This window comes from Bos mutus, chromosome 14 (genome assembly GCF_027580195.1).
Source record: "Bos mutus isolate GX-2022 chromosome 14, NWIPB_WYAK_1.1, whole genome shotgun sequence".
Classification (NCBI taxonomy): Eukaryota; Metazoa; Chordata; class Mammalia; order Artiodactyla; family Bovidae; genus Bos; species Bos mutus.
The window spans coordinates 17908129-17920772 of record NC_091630.1 but is presented as its reverse complement, the minus strand read 5'-3'; the positions used below and the strand labels follow the sequence as shown (position 1 = coordinate 17920772).

At 44.3% G+C, this 12644-nt stretch overlaps 1 protein-coding gene across 2 annotated transcripts in view; it reads right to left on the bottom strand.

Annotated features, from left to right (window-relative positions):
• Positions 1-2132: 2132 nt before the first annotated feature.
• SPAG1 (sperm associated antigen 1) overlaps positions 2133-12644 on the bottom strand; it is an 85350-nt gene continuing 74838 nt past the window's right edge. For both annotated transcript variants that reach the window (XM_070383042.1, XM_070383043.1), the window contains 4 exons: positions 11057-11183; positions 4739-4903; positions 3287-3658; positions 2133-3182 (listed from right to left, as the gene is read on the bottom strand). In XM_070383042.1, the coding sequence (XP_070239143.1) occupies positions 3051-3182; positions 3287-3658; positions 4739-4903; positions 11057-11183 (796 nt within the window). In that variant the 3' untranslated portion in view covers positions 2133-3050. The remainder of the gene's footprint in view (positions 3183-3286; positions 3659-4738; positions 4904-11056; positions 11184-12644) is intronic.

Sequence of the window (12644 nt, the reverse complement as noted above, 5' to 3'; positions counted from 1 at the left end):
GTCGTGTCCAACTCTTTGTGACCCATGGACTGTAGCCTGCCAGGTTCCTCTGTCCATGGGATTTTCCAGGCTAGAATACTCGAGTGGGTTACCATTTCCTTCTCCATTGTAGGTTACACGTTTTTAACCCCCTGCTGCCTTTAAGATGCTTTGATTTGTAGTAATTTCATTACAGTGTGTCTTGAAGAAGGCATTTTCACATTTAGATAACAGGGTGATCTATTAGCTTTGTGAATTTGGGTGTCCAAGTCTCCCCAGGTTTGGGAAGTTTTCAGCTAATATTTAAGTAAATGTTATGTCCCCTTCCCCGTCTGGATTCCCAATTCTCCTAGCATATATCTTCTCTCAAATCCCATAGATCATACATGCTTTCTTTGCTTCTTAAATTGTGATTTATTTAAAAATTCTCATCCCCTAAGTCATTTACTGTTGGAAGAAATGCACTACTGCAGAGGCTGTCCAGTGCACTCTTTATCTCATGTACTGAAATTTTCAGCTCCAGAGTTTTATTCTTTTTTTGTGATTTCTTGGCAGAGTTAATTTTGTTCATGTATTTTCATTCCTATTATCATTAAGCTATCTTTGAGTTTTCCTGTAGCTTTCTTCAAAACAGCTATTTTGACATTTTTATCAGCTACATCAGAGTATTTTGAGGCTTTGAGCTCAGTTGTTGCAGAATTATTGGTATCTTTTGGGGGTGATATATTTTCTTGATTTTTCATGTTCCTTGTATCTTTGTGTTGTTGCTTCTGTATCTGAAGTAGCATACCTCTCCTTAAGTCTTTACTGGTTGCCTTTAGACGGTACTGGGGTACTGGTACTGATCGCTGGTGTTGCTATATGAGGGGTTTCCTCGATTTCTGAATGGGTGGACCTCCTCCACTCTTCTTGTTCAGCCTTGTGGACGAACTCTGATGTTTCTTATTGTTCCTAGAGTTCACCAGAGTGGCTGCTGGAAATCTCTCTTTTGTTTTCTAGAAGGTAGTGTTATATACAGCTCCAACTGCAATTTCTCTCTTACCTGCACACCCTGGTCCACTCTTCTGCGAATCCTCCAACTACTGAGCTTGCTCTCACTGCCTGCACACTCAGAGGCATGCCACAGAATGGGAGGGGGTGTGGGGTTAGCACTTGGGGATGCCCACAGACCCAGCGGAGAGATCCCTGAGTGGTACTCCCAGAGACTCATGGGCAGACTTCCTGCTGAAGTTCTGAAGCAGTCTGCAGGAACTGTGCTCCTTTCATGCCCTTGATATTCTTGCCTGCTTCCTTCACCTCCTCTTCCCTTCCTTCCATCATGGAAGTGCCGCCTCTGGACTGCTGGTGCTGCTGCAGAGAAACAAGTGTCTCCAGGTGTGACCCCAACAGCTGGGACGGCCCACTGCTTCCCACGCCTCCATGGGGGAGGCTGTCCCCTACAGCCAGTACTCGGTATGTACCTGTTTCCTTTTTATCTTTCTACTATACAGTTACTAACACACTCCCTCATTTGCTTATACAAAAAAACTATCATTCAAAAGGAGAAAACTATTTTTTTTTTTTTTTGCTTGAAGACTAGAGTTAAATACCCATCACAGTAGATTTTCATTTATGAACTTAGGAAAGAATAGTTTAAAAGAAAAATTGCGGGGGTGGTGCTTCCTGGTGGCTCAGTGGTAAAGAATCTGCCCACCCAATGCACGAGACGTGGATTGGATCCCTGGTCTGGGAAGATCCCATGTGCCAAGGAGCAACCAAGCCCATGCGCCACAAGTACTGAGCCGAGGTTCTAGAGCCTGGGAGCCACAGCTACTGAAGCCCACATGCCCTACAGCCCCTGCTCCACAACAAGAGAAGCCCCCACAAGCTGAAGCCTGTGCACCTCAACTAGAGAAAAGCCCGCACAGTAATGAAGACCCAGCACAGCCGTAAATAAATAAATAAATATTTTAAGGAAAAATGGCAGTCTGAAACCATTTCCCCACAACACTTTAAATATTCTTTAATTATTAAATATTAGATAAAATAATAATGGGTATGGTAATAATGAATGTGATAGTCTTCTTTCATCTGCTCTTCTGAAGAACAAGAAAATGCTCCAGAAAAAAGAGAATTGACCAAAGACTACAGGAATAAATGACAGCACACTGATAGAGACCTGAATGTTTTATTGTAAGAAATACCTTTACTTTGACCCAAGTAACAAGCGAGCTCTCAATATAGAGAGTTCTTCATTTTCCCTTTTGCACTAAGGGAATAAATATGATCATGCTTAAAGGAGGAGGAGACAAAGGAGGGAGAAGTAATTTAAAATGTTTGGGGGAAATGTGCGAGTGATAATTCAAATAGAAATGCAGGCTTGGTTGATTTTATACAGTGCTAGTTCTGTTATTGCTTATATAAACAACACATAAGGGAAACCAGCCTTTAAAAATCTAGTAATAGAATTTTTGGCAATTTCTGCTCTTAATTAGTAGGCAATACTTCCATATTAGAAAAAAATAGGTTCCTCTTATAGCTCTAAATAACCACAGTTTATTTAATAATCATTTCATATTATAGACTTAAATGTTGTGTTTCATCTTAGAGGCCTGTCATCCACAAGTTAATATAAAATGGGATTTATATATATCTTAGCAGAAAATAAAGGTGATGTAATAATCACTGTTAATGATTTTCACTTTTAAAAATGAACTATAAAGAAATGACATTTCTATCAAACTTAAGAGGACTGTTTCATAGCCCAAAGAAGTAGAATTTAACTCAAAATTTTAACAAGTCATTAAGAGAAAATGTATAATATAAATTAAAATGCATCTTAACAAGTTCCAAATATACTTATTAAATATAAAGATGTTAGTTCTGGTACATAAGAAAATATTTACAACTAATAAAAAGCAGACTGTAGAATATACGTGTTCTGTGTATAAAAATAAGTAAAATATTTTATAGTCCAGACCAAGGGATCTTTTCTAAGCCAGGTTTTATCCATGCAGCTCTATTACAATACCATCTCACTGGCATTACCGGAACACATACATACATGGAAGAAATCTAACCGTTATCTTGATTTAAAGATCATAGTCCCTTTTGAGGGCTTGTACATCTTCTAAAGTAAAATGTTTGTTTGGTGCATCTGAGAGGTCATCAAAGAGCTGCTTAATCTGCTCCTTTTGGCCTTTGCTAATTAGTGTCAACATCATCTGCAATAAGGGAAAAAATTATATCAGCTTATAAATGAACATTTTAAAATTATAAGAACCCTAAAAGAATCTATCTCCACGAATGAGATATTTTTGCCACTTACCTTAAACCTTTCTGCTTTGCTCAGATATAAAAGATGCTGATACACCAAGGAGGGATCTTTATCAATAAGATGACTTTTCAGAGACTGGAGGAGGAGGAGGAATGTGTCCCCTTCAAGTTTGTTACTTAACAACACTGGCAAATCTTTCGGTTCAGTGATGGCTAGCAGGTGTGCACAGGCTCCTTGATCTTTTCTCGTGCTGATGGCGTTTATAACCTGACCAAATTCGTAGGCATTGTTAGGCTTGGAGATCAACAGTTTCTCATAGAGCTCTTGTGGCCCGTTGCTGGTGTCCCCCTTCTCAGAAGCAAGGCCATCCATGGGGACCTCCTTCGAGGTCCTCTCAGGCTCTTCCTGATGGCCTTCACTCACCTGCAGGAGGAGGAGAATTACACCGTGACCCAGACAGCAGTGCCTGCACACACCCCCAGGTTACTTTCATTAAAACAGGAGGGAACTGAAAAACACCATGGGCTGTATTTTAGTCAAGTTCTAAGTGAAAAACATGTAACTTGCAATAAATCATAAAATCTACTTATTTTTTAGGAAGAGAAGTTTTAAAGTCTAAGCATCCATTCATAAAAGTATTCTTTTTTTAAGGTTTAAAATTTTTTTTGACATTGAGAATATGACCATGAAATTTTTATAATTTTCCATGAGTAAAAGCTGCTGTGTAAAAGAAGACCTATAACAACTTTATATCTCTTCTTCATGACAGATTTTATATTTACTTATTTCCTTATATTTGATAGGGACGTGAAGTTACATTTTTCAGTTCTCTTAAAAACAGTTTTTTTCTTCCCTCCTTAGTGGGGAAAAAACTCCCTTGCTTCTTTCAGGTATTAGCCTCCTACTCTTAGTGGAAATGTAAGATGATAGACAGGTTGATATGAGCATTCATGAATACATAGGGATCCACGAGCTGACATTCTTCACTAAAGGCTACAACACAAGGCACTGGGTTATCTGAAATCACAAAGGCAGGTTTGGTTCTAGGGTGGTCCAGGACCCCTGATGAGGCTGATCTTGTTTACAAATACTAAGAAAGGTCTGAACTGATCAGGAACCTCTCTGGGTGTGGTGTGCAGGACGCTGAAACTGAATCAGTCCTCTAGGGTTCTTCAGGTCAATCAGGAAGCAAAGCTCAGTGGTCACAGGCTCACAGGGCAACCTGGATAGAAGCAATAAAACCACAGGCCAGGTGGCATGGAGGGAGGGGAGCACAGAAAGAAAGAATGCAGACACCCAACAGGTTCTTAAATCCAAGGTGGAAATGCAATGGCCATTTACCACAACAAAAGAAAAATTTTGTCATTATAATCTGTTAAAATGTCTTCATTGATTACCAGGATAAAAACACAGAATTTTAAAAATTCATAGGAATATGACCTCAGAATCCCATGAGTATAGGATCTCCAAAGAGTACTTACAGAGATAATCAAATACACGTACCTCTTGAATCTCAATTTTCCTTCTCTCCTTTTCTTTGTTGAATGATGCTGTATTATCCTTAATATTAAGGATTCTGGTTACCTCTTCCAGTTCCATTTTTGCCTCAACAATACTTGGGTCTAGCAGGAGAACTTTATTGAGATCGTTTAAACTTTTCTGATAATTCTGAAAGCAGGAGGGCAGAGAAAATAATTCTCATAAATAAAAGGAGAAGGGGCACAGATGAGCCTGAAAGGGAGACTGGTGAGATAAGTACACAGAGCGTGCACAGTAGGTTCCCATTAGTACCACAGTAATAAAGTCAGGCCTATGAGCTAAGTCTTGGGCTACGATACTATAATCCGTAACACAACAGGGGCTTCCCAGATGGCTCAGTGATAAAGAAGTCACCTGCCAATTCACGAGACTCAAGTTTGATCCCTGGGTCGGCAAGATGCCCTGGAGGAGGGCATGGCAACCCACTCCAGTCTTCTTGCCTGGAGAATCCCATGGACAGAGGAGCCTGGTGGGCTACAGTCCACAGGGTCGAAAAGAGTCGGACACGACTGAGCAACTGAGCACACACACACGTAACACCGAAGAGTGAGCACAGAATCTGGAGTCAGAAGTTAAATTCTGTATCACCACAGCTTTCACTGTCCCTGACACACAGGCATTGTCTGCTAAATGAATGAATCAAAGAAGCAACAGCCTCGTATCAGTACCTACTAGCAGCAAAAACTTGAGCTAGACCCCACATCACCTTTCTGAGCTTCAGTTTTCTCATCTTTAAAATAGGAATAACAAGAGATTCTTCATTCTAGTTTTCACAGGGCTGTGCCAAGTAATAAATGAATTAATAAAACGTGAGTGGCTTACACCTACAAAGAGCTGGACAAATCTTAGTTGTTACCATAACGTCCTATTCCATAACACCCTTGGAGTTGTAAACTGTCCAGACAGGCTAGAGTTAATATTTATTCTCCCATAAAGAGTCAGGCAATACCTTGGAGAGGTGGAAGGAAATGAAAAGTGTTGTGTTTAACCAAACACTGCACAGAATATGGTGACAGAGGACACTACAAAATCAGCCCGCTGGTGAGAGGCCATATTCCAGAACTATAGACCAGACTCATGTTCTGATTAAGCCAAAAGTAATTCTGTGAGGAGGCGAAGAATCCCAAGTATTCGTGACATATAATAATAGCATGCACTGGACACGAAGCACAGGTAAAATGAGTTAGTGGTTATGTGACATTCCTGGGGGACTAGCTGTAAGGACACAGCCCTTCCCACTCCACCCAGCAATAGACCAGAGCAAGAGCGATGTGCTTAAAGGGATAGCCTTAAACTGCTCTAACTTATTGTTTAAAAAAGGTGAATTATTTACGAACTGTATAGTACATCGGGCTTCCCTGGTGGCTCAGAGGGTAAAGCGTCTGCCTGCAATGCAAGAGACCTGGGTTCGATCCCTGGGTCAGGAAGATCCCCTGGAGAAGGAAATGGCAACCCACTCCAGTACTCTTGCCTGGAAAATCCCATGGACAGAGAAGCCTGGTAAACAACAGTCCATGGGATCGCAAAGAGTCGGACACGACTGAGCGACTTCACTTATATAGTATATCGGTACTATTGACAACCAATCTGCACACAGCAGTGTGTCACCAGAGCACAGTCAGAACCTGCTGCAAGAAAACAAGTGGCCCTGGGTCTCCATCCCGGGTGTTCAGCAGGGTGGGAACCATGCGGAAAAGCACGGGGGTGGGCGGTGGGGCAGGCGGAAGGGGGACTAGTCTTCCTTCTCCGCGTTTTAGTCCCACAACTGCCGGATAAATACTAACTTTTACTGTCCCCATTTAAAGACGAGGAAACCGAGGCACAGAAAGATGATCTTTGAGATGATCAAGGCAGCAATGAGCAGAAGGCGGGTGTGAGGATGGTTGTGGAGCTCAAGGGAGAGGCCTGAATATGGAGTCTTGGAAATGGAGGGTCACCACCGAGGCGTGGATGTGACTCTTTTTCCATCAGTTCAAGGAAAGCTTGTGCCTAAAGAACCAATCTGTTTGGTTAGAAGAAAACCTAAGAAAGCAAGAAATACACTTTGATAAATGATAAACAGAGGCAGGCAGTGTGAAGAGAGGGCCCGAGAGCAGGAAGGGCCGGACAGCCATGGGGTGGGGGGTGCAGAGGAGGCCGCTGGGTCAACACAGTGTCAGACCAGACGGGTCACCGGTGCTCCGTGTGCTGTGGGCTGGGACACGGTGGCGGAGCAGACAGCGGGGCCTGGGCCCTCATGGAAGCTCATGTCTTATGAGGGAAAACAATAATAAGACGAGGGAATAGACAAATAAATAAAGTAAGCGTGCGGGCACCATCATTTACGCAAGTAAGAAAAGCAAGGGTTGAGATAGATACTAACAAGGGGCAGGAGTCTCCTTTGACACTGCCTGTCAGAGCAAAGGAGACTGGAAGGGAAGCAAGCCCTTGGAGTGAAGGGCAGAGCTCACACACAGAGGAAAGTGGCTCCAGCAAAAAAGGAGGACAGGAAGAGACGCTAATGACCTTGCTGCTGCTGCTGCTAAGTCGCTTCAGTCGTGTCCAACTCTGTGCGACCCCAGAGACGGCAGCCCACCAGGCTCCCCCGTCCCTGGGATTCTCCAGGCAAGAACACTGGAGTGGGTTGCCATTGCCTTCTCCAATGCATGAAAGTGAAAAGTGAAAGGGAAGTCGCTCAGTCATGTCAGACCTTAGTAGGCCTTAAAAAAAAAAGATAAATCACATATGTTTGTGACAATATTTACTATTAATAAATGTGCTTAAACTACAATAACAACAATTACTTTAGATGATGTTACTGTTTTTGATACTTTGGGCCTGCTGGCGTCCCTGGATGGCTGTCAATTTCCAAGGGCAGGCTACATGTCTCACCACCTCTATGCTCCCACAGCCCAGCACACGCTGTGGCACTTGAGAGAGTAAACAAACTGTAACTAAACCCAAGATGCTCAGTTATCTTTTCTTATGAAGAACAGCTGAACAGTAAGAAAAGCCCTGGACTTCCCTGGTGGCCCAGTGGTTAAGAATCCGCCTGCCAATGCAAGGGACATGGGTTTGATCCCTGGTCCGGGAAGATCCCACATGTCATGAGGCGACTGAGCCCATCTGCCAATTACCAGGCCCGCGTGCCCTATAGCCTGTGCTCTGCAACAAGAGAAGCCACAGGAGTGAGAAGCCAACGCACCACAATTAGAGAGGAGCCCCCGCTTTCTGCAACTAGGGAAAGCCAGCATACAGCAATGAAGACCCAGTGCAGCCGAAAATAAAACTATATAGGGAAAAAAAGAAGGAAAACTCTGTAGTTTTCAAACCTGGCACACAAGGAAAAAAAAATTTAAGCCAGCTAGAAAACAAATAAAATATCTGAGAAAGCAGAGTTTAGTTCAGAAGCACAGGCAAGGCCCTGCTCCCTGTGGGCTCGTGGGCCACCTCCTTAGCAGTCATACAGAGGAAGCCAGTCCAAGTGTGAGTTCTGATGCATTTTATAAGCAGCCTTTGAAGATACTCAAATTAAATTCACTTGGCACATAACTCAAACCACAGGGGATATAGATAAAACTATGAGAGATCAAACCAGAAAAACAAGCTGCCAGTCTCATACTCTACTGGGGTAGGATTACTAAAAGTTGGGATTCTCTTTCTGCATTGTAATGCAATTTCCAGAATTCATTCCAAGGAAGTACAAAATTCCAGTCTTTCAAACAGTGAGGCAGCCAGTATGGGATAAACCTGCTCTAAGAGTTTAGAATCTTGATATAGAAGCTCATGAGTCACACACATCATGACTGCCTCATGGACCCAATCCATTAAGTTAAAAAACAATTGAGTAAACTTTCAAGAAGCCTCTTTTAATTCATGGTGCCACACCCCTCCTAGGAAATCTTTACGTGAGGTTTACAAATGAGTATGTTGTTAACAAAAAAAGAGGAGTTGGGGCAGGGGGCATGGTGGTGGTGGTCAGGTGGCCTGGGCACTGGAAATCCAGGGCCGCTGCGGAGCTGCTGGGCCGGCGAATGGGGCAGTCACATCCCAGAGGGTAACACGGCCCACTTTCATCAGGGTGGAAGCTCCTACACTTGGGACACTTCTCGACCTTGCCCTCTGCACCTCTTCAATTGGCTGTTCATCTGTATCCTTTATAACAAAAGGAAGGGCCGGGGAGGGGAGGGAGGGCAGCAGCATGGCTGAGGGGTCGTGACCGGTCATCCTGCCTCAGTACCGGGGTCACTCCACTGCAACCTGAGGGGATCTAGGCTCTAGAAAAGCCTGAATGCTCAGAGCACACAAGCACACATCCTTATCTGATACAGGACATAAAAAACATGACCACCCTCTTTCAACAAAACCTAGCTTTTATGGAATTAAAAGAATTCTCTCAAACTCAGTAAGGTCAACACTCTGCCCTCAAACCTCTCCCTCCTGCTGTATACCCTCCCTCATCACACTGCACCGCACACATCACATCACAGCCACCCGAGACAGAACGCAGGACACGGCCCCAGTACTTATCCGAAGGAAGCAGAAACTCTAATTCAAAAAGACATTCCCATGCTCACTGCAGCATTATTCACAACAGCAGCCTAAGTGTCCATCGATGAACGAATGGATAAAGAAAATGTGGTATATCTACATAATGGAATACTATTCAGCCATTAAAAAGGGAAGTCTTACCATTTGTGACAACATGATGGACTTTGAAGGCATCATGCTAAGTAAAATTGGTCATATAGAGAAAGACAATTATCATATGATCTCTTATATGTGGAATCCAAAAAAAGAAAAAAATGAAAAAATGAAGTCGCTCAGTCGTGTCCAACTCTTTGCGACCCCATGGGCTTGTAGCCTGCAGGCTTCTCCGTTCATGGGATTTTCCAGGCAAGAGTACTGGAGTGGGTTGCCATTTCCTTCTCCAGGGGATCTTCCTGACCCAGGTATCGAACCCAGGTCTCAGGGACCAAACCCTGGTCTTCCACCTTGCAGACAGATGCTTTACCCTCTGAGCCAGTCCCCAGACCTGGCTAAAAAAAAAAAAAACCCAACACTGAGAAACAACCTGAACTCACAGAAACAGAGAACAAAACTAGCGGTTGCCAGAGGAAAGGTGGGGGTTGGGGAGTAGAGGATGGGCAGAATGGTCAAAGATGTTCAGAAGGTATGAAATTTCAGTTACGAAATAAGCCATGGAGATGTAATGTACAGCATGATGACAAGAGGCAATGATAGCATATTGTACATTTGAGAGTCTCCGAGAGAATAAATCTTGAAAGTTCTCATCACAAGAAAAAAATGTGTTAACTGTATAGTGAACTTGGAGAAGGAAATGGCAGCCCGCTCCAGCATTCTTGCCTGGAGAATCCCATGGACGGAGGAGCCTGGTGGGCTGCCGTCTATGGGGTCACACAGAGTCGGACACGACTGAAGCGACTTAGCAGCAGCAGCAGCAGCTGTATGGTGAACTAAACATACTGTGATCATCTGATCATTTCACAATACATACAAAGATCAAATCACTATGCTGTACATCTGATACTAATATAAAATGTCAATTATATCTCGATTAAAAAATAAATTTAAAGAAGAAAGAAAAGTCAATGACCTGTACAATGTGTGAACTTCATTGTATTAAACTTTAATCAGATTCTTTAAAAATACCATTGCAGGAAATGCTATTTCCCAGGATGTTCTGAGTTTTCCTTGTGTTGTTATTTTCTACAAATGAGAATGTTCACTTTTCCACACAGAAGCAGCAGCGTCAAGAAAAGTGTAATTATATAAACTGTCTTTGAAAATAATGGTGTGGTTTTCTTGGAGAAGAATGCGGTCCTATGGCCTCCTAGGGACCACTTGCCAGTTTAAGGCTCAAATCACATGAACCCCCTGGCCTCTGCCGCGTCTCTGCCAGTGTCCATGGGTGAACAACCTCTTCTGTTCCATTCCTTCCTCCCCGCCCCGCCACAGACAACCCCAGCCCTCTGCCCGAGGAATCCAGCAGCACTGCCGGGGGCCTTCAGTAACTCAGCAAACATTCCTGTCCCTTAAACTGGACCTATTCTAACTAACGACACTCCTTAGAAAATCAGGAAATAAATCCTCATTCTTGAGCTGGAAGGAATCTTAGAAATCTGCGGCATCTTCCTAGATTTCAGGATTGGTGGGTACGGAACCAGGCTTAAACCCCAGGATACTGCCACACCCATTCCTCAAGCCCGTAATTTATGTTCATCGAAAGCATGTGATTTGTTCAGAGATGACCCTGACATATGAAAACGAAGGTTTCCTCACCTTGAGCCCTTTGTGAGCAAGGGCTCGTCTATAGCAAGCTTTCACATTCCCGTGATCCATCTGAAGGGCCTGGTCACAGTCCTGCTTTGCCTCTTCAAATTGGCCCAGCTTCAAGTAACAAAGGGCTCTGGTGTAATGAAATGGAACTCAGCATTATCAAAGGTAAAAACAACATATCCATAAACTGGGGCAGCTAATAGAAATCAGAAAATAACTAAATAAGTCTGTTTCTATAACACAGCTGCTGCAATTGAAACCTAACATTTTTTTCTCCAGCGATGCCATTTTCTGGCAATACTTGGAATTAGGGACCCTGGGGATACCACTGCAATCAAAACAGTCCAGGCCCTCAAGGAGGCTGCAGTCTAGGGGAAGAGACAGTCTATCAAAAGAAGCAAATGCAATGAAATCTGTAAAGGATGCTCTGGGAACACAGAGCTGAGAATCTCTTCAGACGTGGTGAAGCTGAAGTGAAAAGACAGTCAGGGAAGACTTCCCAGAAGAAGGGACATTCAAGTTGAAGCCCAGAGTACGTGCGCAGCGAGTATTATCCAATGGGAAGGCGCTGGGCTGAGACTTAAGATGGAGGGAGGGCGCACAGCCCGCGCAGAGTTCAACAGTGACAGAGAACGTGGCGCTCCTGGCGCTACCTATGGCAGGAGTGTAGGGGAGGTTTGGGGAAGGGGAGGCCAGACAGGAAGGGCCTGGCAGGAGGCTGAGCTTTATCCAGCACTTAATGGAGTCTGGTGATGGGTTTTTAAGGTTTTCCCAGGTGGTGCTAGTGGTAAAGAACCCACCTGCCAATGCAGGAGACGTGAGAGACACAGGTTCGATCCCTGGGTCAGGAAGATCCCCTGCAGGAGAGCATGGCCGCCCACTCCAGTATTCTTGCCTGGAGAATCCCATGGACAGAGGAGCCTGGCGGGCTACTGTCCATGGAGTCTGAAGCAACTTAGTACGCACGATGGGTTTTTAAACAGAGGTGGACCCATTCACTGTGTTTGGGGAAGGTCACTCTAGCTGCCAAGTGGAGAATCGGAGGGGACGAGGCTGAGCCGGGGACACCGGGAGGGTGTGGCAGACGGTGAGGGGGAGTTGGTGACAGCCAGAGCAGGACTGATGGGGAGGGGGGATGGAAAGGAGTTTAGAAGTCCTAGAAGAGTTTAGAAGTCAGGACACCTGCGCTGCATGGACTGACGAGGGAGGCGTGGGTCAGGGGTGAGAACCCATCATGAGCACAGAAGGCAGGGCGGCGGCGCTCAGGTCCAGGGCTCAGAGACAGAGATCAGTCAGTTCAGTCGCTCAGTCGTGTCCGACTCTTTGTGACCTCGTGGACTGCAGCTCGCCAGGCCTCCCTGTCCATCACCAACTCCCAGAGCTTGCTCAAACTCATGTCCACAGAGATGTGGAGCTCAGAACTGAAAGGTGGTAAATGGAGCTGGGGAGAATATGAAATGGGCCAGAGGATATTCGAGCGAAAAAGAGATCTACACCTTTAGAAACCCAAGAACAGCAGGGAAAGAAAAGGCTTAAAAAAAAGAAAAGAAAACCTTAGGGAGCAGAGGAGTGCCAGGCACGCGAGCAGTCT